This window comes from Eulemur rufifrons, chromosome 8, assembly GCF_041146395.1.
Source record: "Eulemur rufifrons isolate Redbay chromosome 8, OSU_ERuf_1, whole genome shotgun sequence".
Lineage (NCBI taxonomy): Eukaryota > Metazoa > Chordata > Mammalia > Primates > Lemuridae > Eulemur > Eulemur rufifrons.
The window spans coordinates 46721456-46743416 of NC_090990.1; the positions used below are offsets into that span (position 1 = coordinate 46721456).

The 21961-nt window shown below is 37.2% G+C and overlaps 1 protein-coding gene and 1 non-coding gene across 2 annotated transcripts in view; both read left to right on the plus strand.

Moving 5' to 3' along the window:
• Positions 1-21961, plus strand: part of PATJ (PATJ crumbs cell polarity complex component) — a 337921-nt gene that overhangs the window by 89405 nt on the left and 226555 nt on the right. The window contains exons 18-21 of the mRNA XM_069480086.1: positions 9920-10129; positions 13324-13440; positions 15297-15692; positions 21762-21879. Of these exons, the coding sequence (XP_069336187.1) occupies positions 9920-10129; positions 13324-13440; positions 15297-15692; positions 21762-21879 (841 nt within the window). The remainder of the gene's footprint in view (positions 1-9919; positions 10130-13323; positions 13441-15296; positions 15693-21761; positions 21880-21961) is intronic.
• On the plus strand, positions 6540-6646 carry LOC138391082 (U6 spliceosomal RNA). The gene has a single exon (XR_011234719.1). It is a non-coding gene; the product is annotated as a U6 spliceosomal RNA (small nuclear RNA).

Here is a 21961-nt window from a genome sequence, read left to right on the forward strand (position 1 = left end):
AATTTAGAAGGCATAAATGGGATGGAAACTGTTAACTCCTCAAACCCAGATGTCCTATTAGCTTCTTTCCTATCATTTTCATGATCATGATAATAGTAACAGCATTTATGAAGTGATTACCATGGACTTATCTCATTTAATGCTTTTAACTACTCTGTGAAATCTGTGCTATTGTTATTTCCATTTACAAATGAGAAACTCAGGTCTCTGAGATTAAACTACTTGACCAGTATCACTCAGCTAGTATTTATGCTTAGGTTGAGAGTGATTTGTTTGGAAAAGTAAAATAAATTCCACAATCACTATTTGAAAAGCTTTTAAGTTTTGTATGTTTATACTTCTCCCTGCATCATAATAACTTTCAACTAGCGTAACTTTTTTTCTGGAAGATATTAGGATATTTCTTATTTATAAATTCATTTTATACATTTTTTAAAAATTATGGTAAAAATGCACATAACATAAAATTTACCATCCTAACCATTTTTAAATGTACAATTCAGTAGTGTTAAGTATATTCACATTTCAACTAACGTAATTTTAATTGTACTTGAGTACTACTGTCTGCCTGATGGAACCTCAGGCATTTTAGCCAGATGATGAGGCTTTCAGATAAAGGACACTTGTATGGTTTGCTTTGTTTTCCTTATAGTCAGCAAAAGTCCTAGGCCAGGAATGACTAGTAAATATGTAAACAATTAGAGCATGACATAAAATGTTCAAGAGATATAAGAAACATCCAGGAACATATCTAATATATTAATACAAAGAAATTATCCAGTAGGAGACTAGAAGGGTATACGAGAAAGGAATGGTCTTCAAGAAGTGATTTCCACAGGACTCCTGCTTAAACCTTTTAAAATATTATGGTGCATAAAATAAATTTTTAAAGTACTAAGCTATATGGAATAAACTTATGTGCAGGCTTATGCATTTTTTTTTTCCTCTTTAGAATATATTTTGGTCTTTTAGTAAGTTTCTCTGTCCACTTCTCTTCCATTGCACTTTTAACTGCCTTACGTGCTGTGCTTACTGTGCAGCTCAGGAACTGTTTAGTTCTGTGTATGATGTGCAGAAAAATCTATTCTTAATGCCTAATAGTATTTAGGAAGTAATAAGACACAAGGAGCCAGGAACCATATCAGTGTAATCTATCTTGAGTGGACTGAATGTATTTTGTGGGCACTTACTTTGAACATGATGATATTGTGGTAATTGGTATGATTAGTGTAATACTTTGCTATATTATAAAATAGTTAAAAATGGGGTTAGATTTTAGATAAGATAGCTTGCTCATTATTCATTAGAATCATTTAGTTATTGCCTTGCATTCACTATAAATACATTTATTTCACTTTCCTAAAAGTAAATGCTTAACTTACTGGTTAAATCAGAAGAAGCTCTTTTGAAATAATTACTTATAATCCACTGTCTTAAACTAGAACTAGTCTAATGATTTCAATTCAAGTAATAGTTTCTGACGTGTTTTTTGTTGCTACCTTAAAATGGCAAACAAAGGGAAAAGGTGTTTTAAGATTCATTTTATAAAAAAAGAGCACATGTTGTCATATATATATTTTGTTGTTTGCTTGTTTTGTTTTCTTCTGATGATTGAATACCCAAGAAGTTAGTCTTGTGTAGTCAGTGGCCCTTTTTATGAGTTTTTAAAAGACATCCCTAGCTAAAGTTTTACCATATTTGTGACGATAGTGTACATCTTTTTCAATTGCTAATGCAGTGTTTTGAATTAACTTCCATCTTTCTGTACTTTTTATAGTGGTTTTGTGAATGTTTTGGTAGAAATTAAGGACAAATTTGACTCAAGATACTCTGTCAAATTTAGTTACAGGATTTTAGAGTTGGCGGAAGGGATCATAACTCGTGTATTCAACTTTCTCATTTTACATTTGAGGGAACTGACTTCAGAGAAATTAAGATACTTGTGAAACTCTACACGTCCAAGCTGGGACCAAGCTGGGGCTCAAAACTTGTCTCTTGACTTTTAATCCACTCTCATCCTACCACTAGCGGTTTGAATATCTGTCTCCCTTGTCTCTCCTATATATCTTTTCTCCTTTTAAAAAATCTTTGAATTGTTGTTTTCTGACTGATATTGCTCACAACGGAAATTTTAATTCATGCCAGCTGTGTACCAGAGCTTCTGCAGATCACTGTTTTCCTTAAGATGTAGACATCTGTGTGCATGCGTGTGCGTGCGTGTGTGTAAAAGAGCCTTCCCTTTGCCTCTCTCTGTACCTGCTTCCTTCTTTTGCCTACCTCCAGAATGGAATAGTAGTCTTCCTTTTAAATGTAATGAGTTCTTCCTGTATTCTGTTTTAGCAACTTCCTTGAGATGTTATTTTGAAAATTTATTTAGCTGTTCATTTATTTAGATCTTAACTTAATACTCCTTAGTTCAAATAATAATGGCTACATTTAAGAGTATAGTCTTCAAGGAGCCAATATGTGGCTTCTCATAGTTTTGATAATTTTCTCTCAGTTGACAGTTGAGTTGGAACAATTGTCTTACCGAATATTATGTAGGTAACTATCATATTGTCCACAAATTAGTATATGTACATCCTTTAAAATTATCTTTGAAATATACTTCCTCACACTTTAGTAAATCGATCTTTGTGGAAAGAAGCTTTAAGCCTAAATCTGCAGTAATGTGCACTACAGCATTGAATTCATTGGTTGGCAGATTGTTTCTTTTCATTTGTAGAGCACTTTCTATTTCAGAGTTGAAGTTGCTTTGCTAGTCCTTTCTTGCAATCATTTCATCCTTGGTGAGGGATTTCTGTAACACACCTGTAGAACAGGTATTTTGATGCAGTGAACTGTACAACGCTGCACAGAACTTTAATGACATACAGTTTAGACTATATAAATTAACCATATTTCCTCTCATGAGTTTAGTAGGCCAACTTTATATTTTCATATACTACTTTGACAATAAGTGTCAAAATTATCAAAGGTAAAAATTTATAGACAATTTTTTTTTATCTGAAATAAATTATGGTCCATCTCTTTGCTGTCCTGCAGTGTGGTCTTTAAATTCCTGTCCCATTACTTAATGTTTTTAAAGGTTTGGGTGTTAGATACATAATAGATTTTTCAAAAATAAGCACAAGAGAGAGTCTTTATTTTGAATCTAATGAAGTCATTGTTACACCTGGATCTCTACTTTTCTTTAGTGAGATGATACTGCAGAGCACATAGATATTCAATGTCACAACAGTCCTTGGTGTGAATCTGATGTTCCTCTTACTTTCAAAAATGACTCTTTTTTTTTTTTTTTTTTTTTTGAGACAGAGTCTCACTCTGTTGCCCAGGCTAGAGTGAGTGCCGTGGCATCAGCCTAGCTCACAGCAACCTCAGACTCCTGAGCTCAAGCAATCCTCCTGTCTCAGCCTCCCCAGTAGCTGGGACTACAGGCATGCGCCACCATGCCCGGCTAATTTTTTTTCTATATATATTTTTAGCTGTCCATATAATTTCTTTCTATTTTTAGTAGAGATGGGGTCTCGCTCTTGCTCAGGCTGGTCTCGAACTCCTGAGCTCAAACGATCCGCCCACCTCGGCCTCCCAGAGTGCTAGGATTACAGGCGTGAGCCACCGCGCCCGGCCTCAAAAATGACTCTTACTGGCCAGACGAGGTGGCTCACGCCTGTAATCCTAGCACTCTGGGAGGCCGAGGCGGGAGGATTGCTTGAGCTCAGGAGTTTGAGACCAGCCTGAGCAAGAGTGAGACCCCATCTCTACTAAAAAAATAGAAAGAAATTAACCAGACAATTAAAAATACATATAAAAGTTAGCTGGGCATGGTGGCACATGCCTGTAGTCCCAGCTACTCAGGAGGCTGAGGCAGGAGGATCGCTTGAGCCCGGGAATTTGAGGTTGTTATGAGCTAGGCTGACACCACGGCACTCTAGCCCGGGCAACAGAGTGAAACTCTGTCTCAAAAAAAAAAAAAAGACTCTTATTGATACATTTGCCAATTTATTAAGTGCATCCACTTTTCTTCTTGTTAATTCTTTCTGTTTTCTCTTTATATAACATTCCCCGCTTCATGCGTTTACATGAAGTGTGCCATGGTTGCTTGCTTGTTTGTAGTTTAGGTTTTGGAGCAACTTTCTGACTAGAGCTCTCCACGTCGTCCAGTTGGTATCTCTGTCTCTGACAGAGCCCACACAGTTCAGCTGAACTGCCTCCCCACCCCAGGTGACGCCTCTGCACTCTGCTCTAGTTTATGTGAAATCTGGTCTCTTTGATCTGTGGGAATGTACACAAATATTCATATAATACATTTTATAGACATTTCAGAAACTTTGAATCCCATCCATTTGGGCATAATGATTATCACATGTTTGGATTTGTTCTCGTAAAGGTGTTCTTATGCTCACCAAATGAATGGATTCTTGAGAAAGTTCATATACATAAAAATTTGGCAAACAAAGGCATGTTTTACCTATACACGCAGGCATGGTGCACGTTCTGTGCTCCCTAACTTTTCATCTGCTAGGTACTGAAATATAAACCTGTAGTGCCCAACTGTGATATTTAAGGGACTTAGTTTTATACACTTTGGGAAGGTGATAAATATATCTTCTAACACATTTGTCATCTTTCAACATTCATTCATTTAGCAAATGCTTACCTTAAGGTAAAGAAGCAGCATTGCTTCGTGTGGCTAGAAGCATAAACTCTGGATTTTAACTGGCTGGTTTCAATTCTGGCTGTGCCGTTTCCCAGCTATGTGCTTTGGTTAATTTTCTCTTTCTTAGTTTCCTCATCTGGAAAGTGGGGGTAATGTACCTACCTCATGGTGTTATGAGGATTAAATGGGTTAAAGTAAATAAGATTCTTAGAACAGTGCCTGGCATGGCAAGTAAGTGTTAGCAGTTGTTGCTGTTGTTATTCATATATGATGGGAGGTGGCCTTTGCTTTTGATGTGCTTGTAGTCCAGTGAGGAGAGAGAAACTAAATAGTCATTCAATATTTCAACCACTCTTCAGTGCCTTCTTTATGGCAGGCATTGTAGTGGGCCCTGGAAATAAAGCAACAAATGAGCACATTCTTGCTCTCATGGAGCTTATTTTTTAGCAGGAAGACAGTTAAATTCAGTAAAATGTCAAAAGTATTATAATAAAATACAATGTGCTGTGGATATACATCTAATAGGAAGACTTAACTAATTCTAGAAGGTCAGACAGTAAGGAAAATATATTATGACATATGCTATAATGGAAGATCTTTGTAGGTTTAGGGATATCACCAAGTAGGAAGTGCTTGGGTCTTCAGGAAGTCAGGGAAGGCTTCTTAATGTTGGAAATGCTTGAGGTGACTCTGGTGGCAAAGACCAGACAAGTGGCAGTGGGGAGAGCATTCTGGGCAGAGGGAATGGCTTGCATGATGTCGTGGGGCGTGCCAAAGCTTTTCACAGTGCCCAAGTTTCAATCGTCCTTCATTGTTGGCAGAGGAGTGGGGCGAATGGGGGCAGGCAGTGCTACCTGTCGGCAGAGCGAGAGGAGGTGAGACAGAACTGCAGATCTGATGGATTTGCCCTCCATAAAGGATAAAGGAGTTAGCACTTTCTCCTGAAGGCAGTGGGTGTCACCGAAGTATTTTAAACAGAGGAGGAATTATGATTGCATTGTTATTTCTAAAAGATGATTCTATTATCTCTGTAGAAAATGGACCGAAGGGGGCAAGATTAGAGACAGGTAGACCTATTAGCAAACTCTAGCAGTTGCCCAGGCAACAAATAATGAGAAGGTGAACCAAGGTAGCGGCAGTGGAAGTGGAAAGGAAGGATCAGAAGAGACAGAGGTCTAAATTGACAGGGCTTGGTGAAATTGCAGGCGTGAGCCACTGGAGGGGTGAGGGAGTGAAGTGAATTCTTGGGTTTATGCTGATGCCACTCAGGGAATATAGGAGAAGAGGAGTCTGTCAACTTGGAATTCTCCTAACATCAAAATTTCCTTTGTTTATAATAAATATCAAACACTAGCATCACAGGAGACCTCAAAAATCTTTGTCTCCACTTTTCTGCAGTCAGGTACAGTGATTTTATTCACTTGTGAGACTGAGCAGTTAAGTGATTCACCGGGGTTTCCTAGCTGAGTAGTGAGGTGTAGAATTCAGGTCAGCTCTCTTGTCTTCTGGTATAGTATTCTGATGAAAGTTTGCCATTTTTAAATAGTTATAGATGTTTGATAATATTTTTAAGAAGTGTAAGAAACAACTTTCATAAGTGATTGGGTTGAATCAAACATATGGGACACTGTTAGGGTATATATAATAATATAAAGCTTTTGAATAAAGAGGAAAAAAATTCCTTCAGAAGAGAATGGCTCACGTAGATGTTTCTTCTGTTCTAGGGTTGGTCTTTAGTGCCCTCTATTGGCTAGTCTAAAGCAACATCTTGATTCTTGAATACAATGTTCCTTGCAGTGTTATTTACCAAAAGAAGATTTAAAAATTATGATAAAAGGTGATAAAAACCAATGGGGGCCTTAAAAATATTTTTTTGGAGGTGCTGGCTTTGACAGCACATATGCTAAAATTGGAACAATACAAAGATGATGAGCACAGCCCCTGAGCAAAGATTATGTGCAAATTCGTGAAGCATTCCATATTTAAAAATGTGTGTGTGTGTGTTTGTATATATATATATATATGCCTGGAGGGCTGAGGGGTTGGGTAGGGGTCTTGAAAAATATCTTTAGGACATTTTGTTTACTATAACATGCGTATGATACTGTAGACTGTATTTTCAGAAAATGGACCTTTCTGATGAGCAGCAGCCTGAGTCAGGCTGGGTGTCGAGCACTTTTTATGCAGCAAAACCTCAAGAATAGCAGCCGCCCCAGTAGGCAGTGGCAGCTGCTGTTTTTCCGTAGTGTGGCTGCTACATGTGATGGCCATGAAAAGAAATGACTGTTACTCATTAAAGCGACTCCATTCAGCTATGTGGGAAATCACACAGTCAGAAAAGTCATCATAGAAAATGGAGTGGTGATTAAATATAATGGGGCTTCTTCAGAGGTGGGTGGTTTGTCTTTTTTTCCCCCTTCCAAGTGACAAAGAAGCTGCCTTTGGGTTCTCTCCTCCAGAAAAAAGGGTGGTAGTGTTTAGAATAACTATAGGTCTACACTTGAATAAATTTTAGGAAGCAAACATATCTTTCACTAGTTTGAGGTCTAAAGAAGACTGTACCTGTGTAAATAAGTGCTCACTATGACTGAAATAAGGGAGATCTGTTAATCTTCAAGGGTGTAACTCTTTTTACATTTTTTTCTGGTGAATCTTCCTTTGAAATGTTTCTAATTATCATTTCAACGGGTTGCATTTTGAAAACCGATCCACGTATTTGGGTGAAAAATAATATTTTTTGATTCAGTGTTACATGAAACTGCAGAAATTGTTCACAGCTAACTTAGTGAAATCATTTATTTTCTTTTGGTATATTTTACTGTTGCAATTTTCTTTAAAAAAGTTTAGGAATTATGAATATGAAGTAATGCTAGCTACTTTCTGTGTGTTTCATGAGAGGAACAAGCTATTATGTAGTTTCCCTTCCCCCCCCAATAAAAAAGCCTTTTATCAAAAACTGACATCCTAAACGAAGGACATAATTGTATAGCTTATTTATTGGTGTGTCAAACTTAAAATGTAATGGTTTCATATTTCAGAATGAAAAGTGTGTTGTGATTCATGGTTGCCAGTGACAAAACAGACAGCTCTTTTATATTACTGCACTGATTGCCTGCTGATATACCACTGTACTTTTCGGTTCTTTTCTGTTCTCTTCCTATGCAAGAGCTCCCTCTACTTGAAAATATTGGTGTAATTATAGTTTAACACTATGTACTTTATTAGTGAGTTCCCTGACTTTTTTGTTTGTTTGTTTGTTTGTTTGTTTGTTTTTTTCTGAGACAGAGTCTCACTCTGTCACCCCGGGTTGAGTGCAGTGGCGTCACAACTCACCCCAACCTCAAACTCCCGGCCTCAAGCGATCCCGCCTCAGCCTCCCGAGTAGCTGGGACTACAGGCACGCTCCACCGTGCCCAGCTTATTTTTTCTATTTTTGGTAGAGATGGTCTTGCTCAAGCTGGTCTCGAACTCCTAACCTCAAGCGATTCTCCTGCCTCGGCCTCCCAGAGTGCTAGGATTACAGGCGTGAGCCACCGTGCCCCCATGAGTACTTTTTACTTTTAATCCTCTTCATAAATATGTGGTATTGTTCATCAGAGGATGTAAGAAAATTACCAAGAGTCTCTTGACTTGGGGGTAGAAAGGCAAGGTTAGTTGAGAAAAGCAAGATGTTCTGTTTGAAGGCATTCTCCAAGGAATAAGCTGCGTAGCCTTTGTTGATTTAAATATGGTATATTTGGTGAAAATTCCATGCAGTACTTTGAAAATGAACCCTGATGTCTGAAACACAGAGGCATAGAAAACTGGATCAGAAAACTTCAAAAGAACTGTCAGCAACTTCAAACAGACATAGCCTGGAACTTGGCAGATCCTCACTTAGCTACTTCCAAAGTTTTATAATTCTAACACAAAATCTAGCAGTTTCTCTCTACTCTCTCTGGGAGGGTTTAATAGAAGTTAGGGTAGTAGAATCTCACGGTATTGCATCTTGCCTTTGTGGAATGGTATGTGCATAATGAAACAGTAGGAGCAACATAGACAAACCAAAGCAAATGCTGCTGTTATTGGGATTTAATTATTTTTTCTCGCCCGTGCTAGGTTTGAAGTTTAGTAATAGTGCCATATTCCTCTGCCATTAAGACAAATTAAGGGACGCTACACAACTGTAAGATTTCTATGTGAATATTTCTTTCTTCTCCATTCACAACCGTTTGTTTCCAGTTTCTTCTGATCATTGTGATGTGGAGTGGGCAGCAGAACATGGTGATCAAGAGTTGGGACTTAAGAGCCAGACTGCCTGGTTGAATCCTGGCTCTGCCACTTGTCAGTTGGGTGATATTGGCTAGTTTCCCTAACTTTCTGAGCCTCAGTTTCCTCCTGTGTAAAATACAAACCAAAAAAATCTATCTACGTCCTGGAGTTGTTGTAAAGATTAGATGAATTAATGATCTTCAAGCCTGACACACCGTAAGTGCATGTATCAGTTTGTTGAATAAAACAAAAAACTGGAGTTATAAATTGGTTTTTATTAGCCAAATGTGTTTGTTGATTGTCAACATTATCTTTAGTGCTTAATAAAAAGTAATATGGAGCCCTCCCAATGAATAAGAGAGATTTTGCACGTTGGTTTTGTTTATAAATTCACACTCATTTTCTATGTATTAAAATAGTTCTGACCTAGGAGTACCATGTCATAATCTTAAGTTATGTTACTTTAAAAAGTATTTTTAAATGCAGTGGAATATTCCATGGTTTCCATGCCTTTTCTGGACTTTTTGTGGTTTTGTAGGAGGATTCTGTACTGCTGAATGCATAAGAATGGAGAATCATATCATATTCATGATTATATTCATGCTTTTCTCAGAGCCTACTTATGGCCCAAGAGGAGTAATAAATGGGTTTGCCTTTGGTCTGTAGCATGACTGTGCTTGAGAATGTCAATGAATCTTGCCCAACTGTTCCCAGACCTCTTGTGGTCCAATAAAATGTCAGTCACTAAAAAACCAGAAATTTATATGGATTTAAGCACTCAGACATGCAATTGAAATTGTTAAGGTTATATTTTCACCTTGATACAAGCTGATATTTGTGTGGATATATAGAATGATAATTTATTTTTATGTGTTTGGAAGAGTATCTCCAGAATGCTGAACACATGAAGTCAATAGTCAAATGAGATTCATGAGTCAATATAAATGATCTTAAGTCTGCATATTTATTTTCAGGGAACTGACTCATCTTTCTTTGCTTGATTCGTAGGACCCTTTAGATCCCACAAGATCAGTGATTGTGATCCGTTCCCTGGTAGCAGACAGTGTAGCAGAAAGAAGTAGAGGACTATTACCTGGAGACCGCCTGGTCTCAGTCAATGAATACTGTTTGGACAACACCACACTTGCTGAAGCTGTGGAAGTTTTGAAGGCTGTGCCACCAGGCACTGTGCGCCTGGGCGTCTGTAAGCCTTTGGTGGTAAGTGTTGAATTTGGTTAATATAGGAAGTGATAATAGTACAATAGTTGAGAACATGGATTTTGGAGACAAATACACCTGGCCCCGAACCTCTGTTTCATTGCTTCCTATGTGTATGACCTTGGACAAGTTTCTTTAATGTCCTTGACATAAAATCAGAAAAAATAATGTCTACCTCATAGGGTTTGGAGATTAAAGAAGACTGTATTCTTTAAGTGCATAGCACATTATTATGTAAATGTTAGCTGCTAATATTACTAGTCTTACTACTACAACTTTTACTACTATTTTCCTTTATGCTTTTATCACAGACTTCTGAGTTCTCATCTCATTCCTTATGTGTACATTAAAATAAGTGTTTATGCATTTTAACTTTTGTTTGGGAATGATGTTGAAATGGCGTGATAACTTGAAATCCAGGTAATCATATCATTTTCACCATATGACAGTGAGATTTTAATACACTTTTCAGATCATCAAAGCACCTTGTAACTCCTAGCATCTAGAACCCCGATGCGGTCAAGCCATCTCAAAGTCATCTTATTGCTTTATCTTATGTACTGGGCCACGTTACTTGAAGCTGTATTACAGTTATGGTATTGCTGAGGTCCCCAATGAAGAAAACACTTGATGATGATGATAATTTTCAGCAAATTTTAAAGTATTATTGAGCACTTAATAAATGTCAGTCATTCTTTTAAGTCCTTTATGTGTATTAGCTAATTTAATCCTCACAGCAACTTTAAGAGGTAGTCCTCTTGTTACTCTCATTACAGATAAATCAGTCAAGGCTCAGAGAGTTGAGTAACTTATCTAAGGTTATATAACTAGTACGGGGCAGGATCATAATGTGAACTCAGCAGGGTGCCTTCAAACCCTGTGCTTCTAGCCACAATGCTATACGTGTATTCCTGTTTTATTATGTTGTCGCTTGTTTAGTTTGTATGTAGCGTGTCTGATGACACAGATAGCTTGGTTGTAATAGATTGTTGATCTGGTGTCAAGAAACCTGGACTCTGTTTCTAGCTTTCCTATGAGTTAGCCCAAGGGGTTTCAACCCTATAGATACGCAATATATATAAGAATCACCTGAGAGATGGTTAAAATGCAGTTTCTTAGGTCCCACTTTCTGAGATTCTGATTTAGTAATTCTGATGTGCTATTCAGGAATATACTTCTTCCATGGGTCACCTGTGTGATTCTGATGCAGAATTTTGCACTGTGAGAAGCATTGTACCTGTAATTTGATCAATAGATATGCTACTTTTCTTCTCTGAGTCTATTGTTTTTTTCATTTCTGAAAAGACTGGACAAGAGCAGAGAACTTCTAAGATATTTCTTAACTCTAAAGTTCTTTTATTATATTAAATATTTTAATATAATATATGAAAAACATACTACAAGTGTTCATATATAGATGGATATAGATATGTTCATACATTGGTAAATACCAATAGATTCTTATTTTAAATGTAGCATTTTTGCATTAGGAAACCTCAGTGTGGTCTTCCTGTATTACTTTTTTATTGTTCATGTATTATACATAAAAATGCCTGTGTATCACACCTATCAGAGACTTGATGTTTCAAAATGGAATAGATACATAGTCAAGTTCTTGACTTTCTGTGTATTTGGTGTGGATGTTGCCATAGCTAACAGATGACATGGGGTGCTTGGTTTGATTTTTGGATAAATTAAGGAGCGAGAACTATTAATACCTTTATGGGATCTCATCTCCTTAGTATTTTGGGTTGTAGCAAGAACTTTGTCTAGATTTTCCCTGATGACTATTTGCCGGGTTAGTTGGCTGCATGGGGCAGTCCCAAACTGTTTATGTCCTATCAGACTTAAACAGCAGAACCTTTACTTTTAAGCAGTCTCAGGCAGTGTAAAAAAATGGGACTCAGTACCTACTGGGAGTGGGTTTTTGTGCTGTTTCTGGTGGAGGAAGAGCTGCAGAAGTCTCAGGACCCTGGAGCATTACGCTGAGAGTGTTTTGGGACATAATAATTGTGGGGTGGAACATTTGCCCAGGCTTCCCTCGGTGCGTCCAAGGCTGCCGGAATACTTAATGGAAGATCAGTAAGGGGATTGAGAGAAAGGTCAATTTCAAGACTTTTTTTTTTTTTTTTATAAACCACTAAATAATCCTTCTTTAACATCTGAGTTCTTTTAGCAAAACTCCTCATGAGCTATATAAACAATGATTCAGGGAACTAGGCACAGATCTTCTCTAATGTCTCTCTCTCTCTCTCTCTCTCTCTCTCTCTCGGTAAAATTGGTGGTTACTTATCCAATTAATGTTTACTTGGTATTTTCTTAGTCTGCAGCAGAAGTGGGGATAGAGAATGTGAATAAGAAGATCCAAAGTTAGGTTGGGGCAGAAAGATTATGAATATATAACAGTTATGAGAGCAAAAATATTTTTATCAACGCTTAGATATAGTATGTTATATATCTATATATTTTATGTTATATATTTTCATCTTAACCACCAATATACTCTATTTTCTCTTTTCAAACTTACCTCAAATATACAAGACCCCAAAAATGAATGCAATGACTTTAAATGACTTCGAAAATTGTGCTGTATTTTCAGTACTAACAAGATAGAACTGGCAGTAGAACAGCTGTGGGTTTTTGCTTAATTCGGTGGTTTGCAAGGCTTTGTGTCCTTGGGCCAGTTATTTAACCTCACCAGCTTCCACCTTGCTCACCTAGAAGATGGGGCTCGCATGGCCTGGTAATTGAGAACGTGGGCTCTAGAGCCAGTCAGCCAGCATTCAGATTCTGGGTGTGTAACTGACTAGTCACGTAACGTTGGGCAAATTACTGTGTCCCCTTTTAGTCACTGGTAAAACAGGGTTAATAAGAGCATCTACTTCTTAGAGTATATATTAATATATTAATTAATATATAAATATGTTTAAAGGATTTAAATTTGTACCCGGTACATAGCTATATATACAAGGTCTTTTCCTAGGAAAGTGATTTTTCTTTAAGGAATACTTTTAAAAACAAATTTCAGAAGCTCCGACCTGAATATGGCTTTCTTTTTAATTGTTAAAGTTTGTTGTAATGAAACACTTTGCATAAATTTTGTTGTGTACTTGCACTTAATGGGAATATGAGAATCTGAAGAAAGTTTGAGACTAAAGTATTTACTTGGTTATAAACGTGGCTTATATTTTCAGGAAGATGATAAAGGAGAAAGTTGTTATATTTTACATTCAAGCAATAATGAAGATAAGACTGAACTTTCAGGAACAATTCATGATATAAATTCATCTTTAATACTTGAAGCACCCAAGGTATTTAGTAAATTTATTTCCCATTTGAATGATTTGCTGTGAGCCGCAGTTTCTGTAAAGAAGACAAAAGCTTGTCCCCATCCCTTAGCTAAATAGATATAAATTAATCTCTCTCTCTCTTTTATTTTTTTAATTAAACCTAAATCTTTTTCTTCCTACATCACATTACGTCTTTGAATGACACAGGCAAGATGTAAGGCTTTTCAAAGAACAGACATACTTTATATCACCAATATATTCCTAAAGTTTTAGGGGGTTAGAAAATATACCTACATTTAAAATGCTATAGAAAATGGAACTATGCCAAAACATTTCATATTGAATACTTTCTAAAGAAAAGGCTTATTTAGTCAAACCCTACTTTATGCTTTAATTTTACAAAATGTATTTTGAAGCTTTTCCCTTTTTAGCCCTTTTTTTTTTGAGACAGGGTCTCACTCTGTCACCCTGGCAAGAATGTGGTGGCATCATCATAGCTCACTGCAACTTCAACTCCTGGGCCAAAGCTATCCTCCTGCCTCAGCCTCCCAAGTAGCTGGGATTACACGGGCACGCCACAAGGCCCTACTAACTTTTTTTATTTTGGGAGAGATGGGGTCTTGCTCCTGCTCAGGCTGGTCTTGAGCTCCTGGCCTCAAGGCGTCCTCCTGTCTTGGCCTTCCAGAATGCTAGGATTACAGGTGTGAGTCACTGCACCCAGCCCCCTCCTTTTTTATTCTTAAAAGAAATCGTCTTATGTTGTTCTTTGCAGTTGGAGTGTGGTTTTGCTTTACTTAGTAACAACTGTCTCATGATATTCTTTGCATAATATATTGACAGTGTCTCAAGCTGATATCCGTTCCTGTAACGTCCGTTATATCTTTTAGTGTAGACATTTTTCATTAAAATTTTGTTATGTGATGTGTTCAAATATATTCTCTAACCACAATTTTTTTGGGGGAAATAACCAGGTTATAATATTTGGTATACTGAATTAATTTAAAAGCTTCACCACAATGATGATTAGTTGTGAGGAGGAAGCAATAGAAAAAAGAAATTTACACGTAGTAATAATGAGTAGGACTTAAAATAGGAAATATCACTGATCTCTTAGAAGGAATTGGGCTGCGTTGTGTCCAGCACCCAGAGGTTTCCCAGGGTTAGGCCAAAGGCTTAGCAAATCCATATATTCATCAGGCTTTAGCCAAGGACCCAACAAGTTTCTGCACGTTTAGTTTCAGTGGTATGTCCTAGCTATTCTGATTAGTGAAATATAAATTAATTTAAATGTATATTGTATTCATTCCTTTCTATTGCATTTTCAACACAGTTAAAAAAATACACTTCTATTATTTATTATATTATAAAAGTCATACTCAAGGTAGTTAGACATAACTCACCTTATATTTAGTTTATAGAGAATGTTTTTTGAACATTTTAATAGCCATAATTTCTTTAGAGTTACTTAAGCTTGAAAATCCTGACCTTTTCAGTTTTTGCTTTCTTAAGTAATAGTATGAAATGAATCTATATTTATGTACTGTTTTTTATATTAGGTGCATGGGTTAAATATTTAGTGTAATGGTTTAACAAAATTCCTATTTCTGATGGAGAATTTCCAGGTAGTTAATGTATAATGAACCTTTTAGAAGAATCATTCACCTTGCCACAGGCAGATTTCTGCCTCTTATTTTCCTGCTTGTCCCTTTTCTGGGTTGAGGATTGTGTGGAAGTGAGCTTGTGGTTCTCCTTGTCTGCCATGGAGAGCTATGCGTGTTAGCTGTGCTTTGGCATATAAGATGGTACATTGCCGTAATGTCAGCATTTTAATTTTCCAGTTCATGCGTATGACATTTTTTTGCAACTTTTATTTACAGGGATTTAGAGATGAACCACACTTTAAAGAAGACCTTGTAGATGAACCGTTCCTAGATTTGGGAAAGGCTTTCCAGTCCCAACAAAAAGAGATAGACAACAGCAAGGAGGCCTGGGAGATGCATGAATTTCTGACTCCTAGATTGCAAGAGATGGGTGAAGAAAGGGAAATGCTTGTTGATGAAGAATATGAGCTGTATCAAGATCATTTTCAGTCCATGGACTTGTATCCCTCGCCACACATTCAAGAGGCCCCTCCTGTGCCCTCCGTGAAGGAATATCACTTTGCTACACAGTGGTTACATGACGGTGAACCCCTTGGGTCTCCAGAAGCAAGATCTATGAGGAGTGTGTATCCCCAGGAGACACAGCAGTATGGCTATTGCCCTGAAAACATGGTAAGGGATTAGAACAGATACTGCACATCTTCCCCGCTTCTCTCTTTGCCTAGTCCTGTCTCTAACTCATGTAACTTAAAAAAAAAAAAAAAAAAAACTGAACAAAATTTAATGGGCCTTTTTATAATTAAGTGTTGTTTGCAAGATGTACCGTACTGTGTTTAGCTGTAAGTATAAGCTCGTCTTTTCTGTATTGTAAAACTTCTCATGGAGTCCATAAGCTGCAGTTGCCTTGCTACTGTAGTGGTTTTTAGCTTTGCCTTTTTAGTGATGTTTTTCTCCTAAGTGTCTCATTTCAGGGAAGAGTTCTTTTATAATAACATTTGTGATTTCTTTTTAATTTCCCCAGGGAAACACAGCTGTATATTTCTCACATGGCATGTTTATCAGGGAAAATCAAGGCAAAATTGATTATAAATATATTGTTGTTTATGTCTTGGTGATCCACATTGTTCTCTGTGTTACATATGATATGAAAGCACTGATCTCTAAGAAATTATCTTAAAGTTATAAATAGATAGTATGACAGGAAAGCATTATGTTTTAATAGGTTTGCCCGTACTATTAAATCACTAATCAGCTTTATTTTTTTATAAGATTATATAGTCAGCCAGTCACCAACTGGAATCCTTCATTAGCAACTCTTAAAAATGTTTTTGTTTCTTTGTTTCCTGCCCTGAATTAACATTCAGGCAAATGAAAAGATTACTGTATAAGGATGTTTTTTAAAAATGCAACTTAGCAGTATGTTCAGATGTGGGATGGTGCTCCCCTCACCAAGGCTGGCAGTGTTCCTGTTGCCTCCGCTTGCTCTCTCGCATGGCAGGTACAGGTGGTTTCCTCCCTGGTCTCCCTCAGACGGTTCTTCCCTTTTCCCTACTGCAAATGCTTGTGGGTCTCTCTGCTGGGCAAGGTGCTGTGATTTCTGTATTTATGGGACCCTGCAGGACTCCCCTGACAGAGGGCCCTGGGCAGTCTACCAAGAACAGGTGTTTTTGGAATGCATGAATGCTGCCTGGATGTGGAGAGAGGTGACACACAATTGTCTAGTGTGTCCATTGGCATCGGTGCTTTCTACCTTTGCCAGTCCCTCTCCTGTGATCTGTAAGTGCTCAACCCCAAGCAGAATATGTATTCAGTTATATAGAGCAATTTGGAATTATAGATGATTGAATACTCATAAATATTTGTTACGGCTGTTTTCCTCTATGAAAAGAAAATTTTCTGTTTATCCAAATAAAGGGCAATCTGAAATATCAGTCCATTTTGATATATTATAAACATTTAAGACCATAGATGAAATGGTCAAATGTATATTCACAATATTGACTTTATAAGTTTAGTGAAACGTTCGATTTTAAACCTCCTAAAATGTTAAATTTTTGCCTATTCTGACATTTAATCATATAATTTTATTCAAATTCTTTCAATGCATATTTAATGTCAGTATCTACATTGTCACTAGAATCACTTTTTGATCATTTAACACAGCTTTCCAAATATATCATCTTCATTTCTAACTAGGTTGTTTGAGATACAGCAATTTTTAAATCCATGCTGTCACTCAAAATTTTATTCTTATCTCAAGTACTCATTTGCATAATATTGGGTTTTTTTTAAAAAGCCCTCTTTATAAGCTTATTGATGCTCTTAACAATGTAACCACTTACTCTATTATTTGTTAAAGTGCTCTTTGAAAGGCTTGTTTAAAACAACTGTCAATGCTTACAATTTGAAGGACATGTATCCTAATTACTAAATCTATGTTACGTTTCCTAGCTTCCCTTTTTTAATTTCCGATTGATTCAGCCATATTCACTTGACATGGCTATTTTCTTTTGTAAAAAAATTTTCTGTTTACCCAAATAAAAGACAACCTGAAATATCGGTGCATTTTAATATATACATGTTTAAGGCTATAGAGGAAAAGGTCAAATGTATATTCATAATATTTACTTTTACAAGTTTAAACATTTGAATTTTAAAACCTGTAAAATGTTAAAACTTTTTGCCTATTCACACATTTAATTAATTTAAAGTTACAGAGGTAACCTCTGTAAGCTCCCCAAACTAGCATTAAGATTTTTAGCCCTAGGCCGGGCGCAGTGGCTCACGCCTGTAATCCTAGCACTCTGGGAGGCCGAGGCGGGTGGATTGCTCAAGGTCAGGAGTTCGAGACCAGCCTGAGCGAGACCCCGTCTCTACTAAAAATAGAAAGACATTATATGGACAACTAAAAATCTATATAGAAAAAATTAGCCGGGCATGGTGGCGCATGCCTGTAGTCCCGGCTACTCGGGAGGCTGAGGCAGTAGGATCGCTTAAGCCCAGGAGTTTGAGGTTGCTGTGAGCTAAGCTGAAGCCACGGCACTCACTCTAGCCTGGGCAACAAAGTGAGACTCTGTCTCAACAAAAAAAAAAAAAAATTTTTAGCCCTCATGTATCTTACATAAACGGTATTTTATTTTCTTTAAATAATTATATGTTCTTGCTTAGGGCATTGACATTTTTCTTCCCTTCCACAGTAATGACAGTTACAGCCATATGATTAGAATGGGCTCAGATCTTTATTTGCCCACCTGTTATTACTGATGGAGCCCTGTGATAGTTTGTTATCTAATAATATTACCTAATATTGCAATCCCTAAGAAGATTTTAAAAACACATGTCAATGCCTTACAAATATGTAATTCCCAAAACTCTTCTATTTAGGGGTGCCCTCCAGAAGGGTAGAGGAACATTATCATTTCTGTCTTCGTTATAATCTCCATTCTGGACTGCAGATATTGCTATCTTTGTGGAATGCAGATAGTACCTACCTACTTTACAGTTTATCTTTCTCTACCACCCTTATGCACCATTTTAGTTGAAGGGTGAAACCATGAAGCTTTACAGACCTGTTTTGTTTTTGTTTTTAAATTATGATAAAATACACATAGCACACAATTTACCATTCATTTAACCATTTTTAGGCATACAGTTCTCAGCGGGATTGATTACACTTACGTTATTGTGGAACCATCATCACCAGCCATCTCTAGAACTTTTTATCTTCCCACACTGAAACCCATTAAATAATAACTGTTCTTTCTCTCCTCTCCCTATCTCCTGGCAACCAACCATCATTTTATTTTCCATCTCTTAAGAATTTGACTACACTAATCACCTCATAGAAGTAGATCATGTAATATTTGTTCTTTTGTGTCTTGTTTATTTCACTTAGCATATCGTCTTCAAGGTTGTGGTAGGTGTCAGAATTTTCTCCCTTTTTAAGGCTGAAATAATGTTCCCAAAACTTTGCCTCTGCCCTCTTGTGTTTGTGCTTGGAGGGGTGCGAATTAAACTGAAAAAGACATTAAAGATTCATTGGTATGCATATGAATGCAACAAAAGAAGTAGCTAGTGCACTAAATGGTTAATGTTAGAGGCTTCTATACCCAGAAGTGGAATTGTTATTATAGATCATAGGATAATTCTATATTTAATTTTTGAGGAACACCATACTGTTTTCCATAGAAGCTGCACTATTTTACATCCCCCCCAACAATGCACAAGGTTTCCAATTTCTCCACATCCTAACACTTGTTGTTTGCTGGGTATTTTTGTGTTTGTGTTTGTTTTTATGAGTGTAAAGTGCTATGTCCTTTTGTTTTAACTTACATTTCCCTAATAATTAGTGATGTTGAACAGCCCTTCAAGCGCTTATTGTCCATCTTTTTATATTCTTTCTAGAAGTGTCTATTCAAGTTCTTTGTCCATTGTTTTTGTTTTGTTTGAGACAGGGCCTCCCTCTGTTGCCCAGGCTAGAGTCATCATAGCTCCCTGCAACCTCAAACTCCTGGGCTCAGATGGTCCTCCTGCTTCAGCCTCCTGAGTAGCTGGGACTACAGGCATGCACGACCAGGCCCAGCTGGGGTTTTTTTTTTATCTTTTCACAGTCTTGCTATATTGCCCAGGCTGATCTTGAACTCCTGGCCTCAAGCCATCTTCCTGCTTCCACCTCCCAAAGTGCTGGGATTACAGGTCTGAGCCAGTGTGCCCAGCCTCTTTGTCCACTGTTTAAAGATTTGGTTCTTTTTGACTGAGGGTTATCTACCTGAGAAAAAATGTATGTTCTTATTTTCTTTTGTTTTTAGAAAAAAACTGCAATTCATTTTTCTAAAGCTCCAACCTCTCATACTCACTATGCTGAAATCCCAGATTGGGATATCAATTCTCTTATTCTTCAGTTACTATTAACATAATTGCCATTAACTTTTTTTTTTTTTTTTTTGAGACAGAGTCTCACTCTGTTGCCCAGGCTAGAGTGAGTGCCGTGGCGTCAGCCTAGCTCACAGCAACCTCAAACTCCTAGGCTCAAGCGATCCTCCTGCCTCAGCCTCCCGAATAGCTGGGACTACAGGCATGTGCCACCATGCCCAGCTAATTTTTTCTGTATATATATATATTTTAGCTGTCTAAATCATTTCTTTCTATTTTTAGTAGAGATAGGGTCTCGCTCTTGCTCAGGCTGGTCTCGAACTCCTGACCTCGAGCGATCCTCCCGCCTCGGCCTCCCAGAGTGCTAGGATTACAGGCGTGAGCCACCGCGCCCGGCCTACCATTAACTTTTATGTCCAAATGGTCCAAAATTATTGTAAAATTTCTTTTTAAGTGCTCAGTACCTGCCGTCTTCTCCTTATTCCCTTCTCTGAGAAGTTCTTCTTGCTTATTTTATTCTTAACCAACTAAGTAGTTAGATGTCCTTTCTTACTCCTATTAAATATTTGAGTTGAATTCTATGTTCTTTAGGTGCCACCAGGTATCTGATATAGTTATATACTTAATCTGTATTCATAATCTGTTTGGAAAAAGCTAGCAGCATTGGGTATACCAGTTTATGAGAGATCCTTCTCTTATCATTGAAGTCTAAGCAATGTAACTACCAAAAAAAGTGGGCCATTGTAAAAGATATATTTCACGTTTTTGTTTTGCAAATCCAAAATTTCCAGCAATAAAGTATAACATAACATACCGTTATTCACCTTAGATTAAGTAAGGTATATTCCTGTGGTGGCTATAAAATGCTCATTTAAATTTATGCTTACAAAATTTTTAAAAATATCCTAATAAGATGCTTAAGTGAAAATTATATGTTCTCTTTCTTAGTCTATTTGGGCTGCTATAACAAAATGCCATTAACTCTGGGTAGCTTTATAAACAACAGAAATTTATTTCTCACAGTTCTTGAGGCTGGGAAGTCCAAGATCAAGGTGCAGGCAGTCAGTGTCTGGTGGGGGGCCCCCTTTCTGGTTTGTAAATGGCGCCCTCTAGCTGGATCCTCATATGGTGCAAGAGTAGAATGGGCTCCCTTGGTCATGTTTCGTAAGGGCAGTAATCCCATTCATGAGTACGCCACCCCTGTGACCTAATCACTGCACAAAAAGGCCAGCTCTTAATACCTTCACCTTGGGGGTTAAGATTTCAATATATTGATTTTGGTGGGGAGGACACAAACATTTTAGCATTCTGGAAGTTTGTTACTTTGGAAAATCATAAAAGATACGTATAAAAGGAAAGTGCAATAAGTTCTCTATGGCACTTATCTGTAGGTTTCAGGTTTGGGTACTGAGGTATTTACCAGGCAGGTAAGAGTGCGAGAGAGGGCAGAGCAAAGGCTTAGAGGTATGAAAATTCACCATGTCTTTTGGGATCAGCAATGAAGCTATTGAAATTGCGGACATCAGCCACATGATCCAGGAGGTTGTTTATGTCAGCAATCAACCTTGCCTTGATAGATCTTTTATTCTTCTACCTTGGTAAATGTTAATTTAAATCCATTTATTAATGTTTGTAAAATGAAATATTTGTTAAAAATTGAGTGTTTGGATAAAACAGGTTTTCCTAGCCTGTACTCTAGCAAATATTAAGTTACAGCGTTTGTTACTGCTTACCACTAAACCATTACTAGAGTAAGCCTGTTTGCAGGGCCGGTTTTCCACTGTCATTATCTGGTTTGAACAACATTACAGTGTTCCACATTTTTTCATAAAGTACTAATGCATTTCTGTTTTTCTTCCTCTCATGAAGGAAAACTTTGGCATGGATTCTCTACCATCCGTACCGTCGACTGAAGGAAACAGTCAACAAGGCAGATTTGATGATCTGGAAAATCTTAATTCGTTGGCAAAAAGCAGTCTGGATTTAGGTTTGTGGCTTTTGTTTCTCATAAACACAAATTACATTATTTTTCAGTCTTTCAGTTTTATGTTTGTATACAATGAATTTAC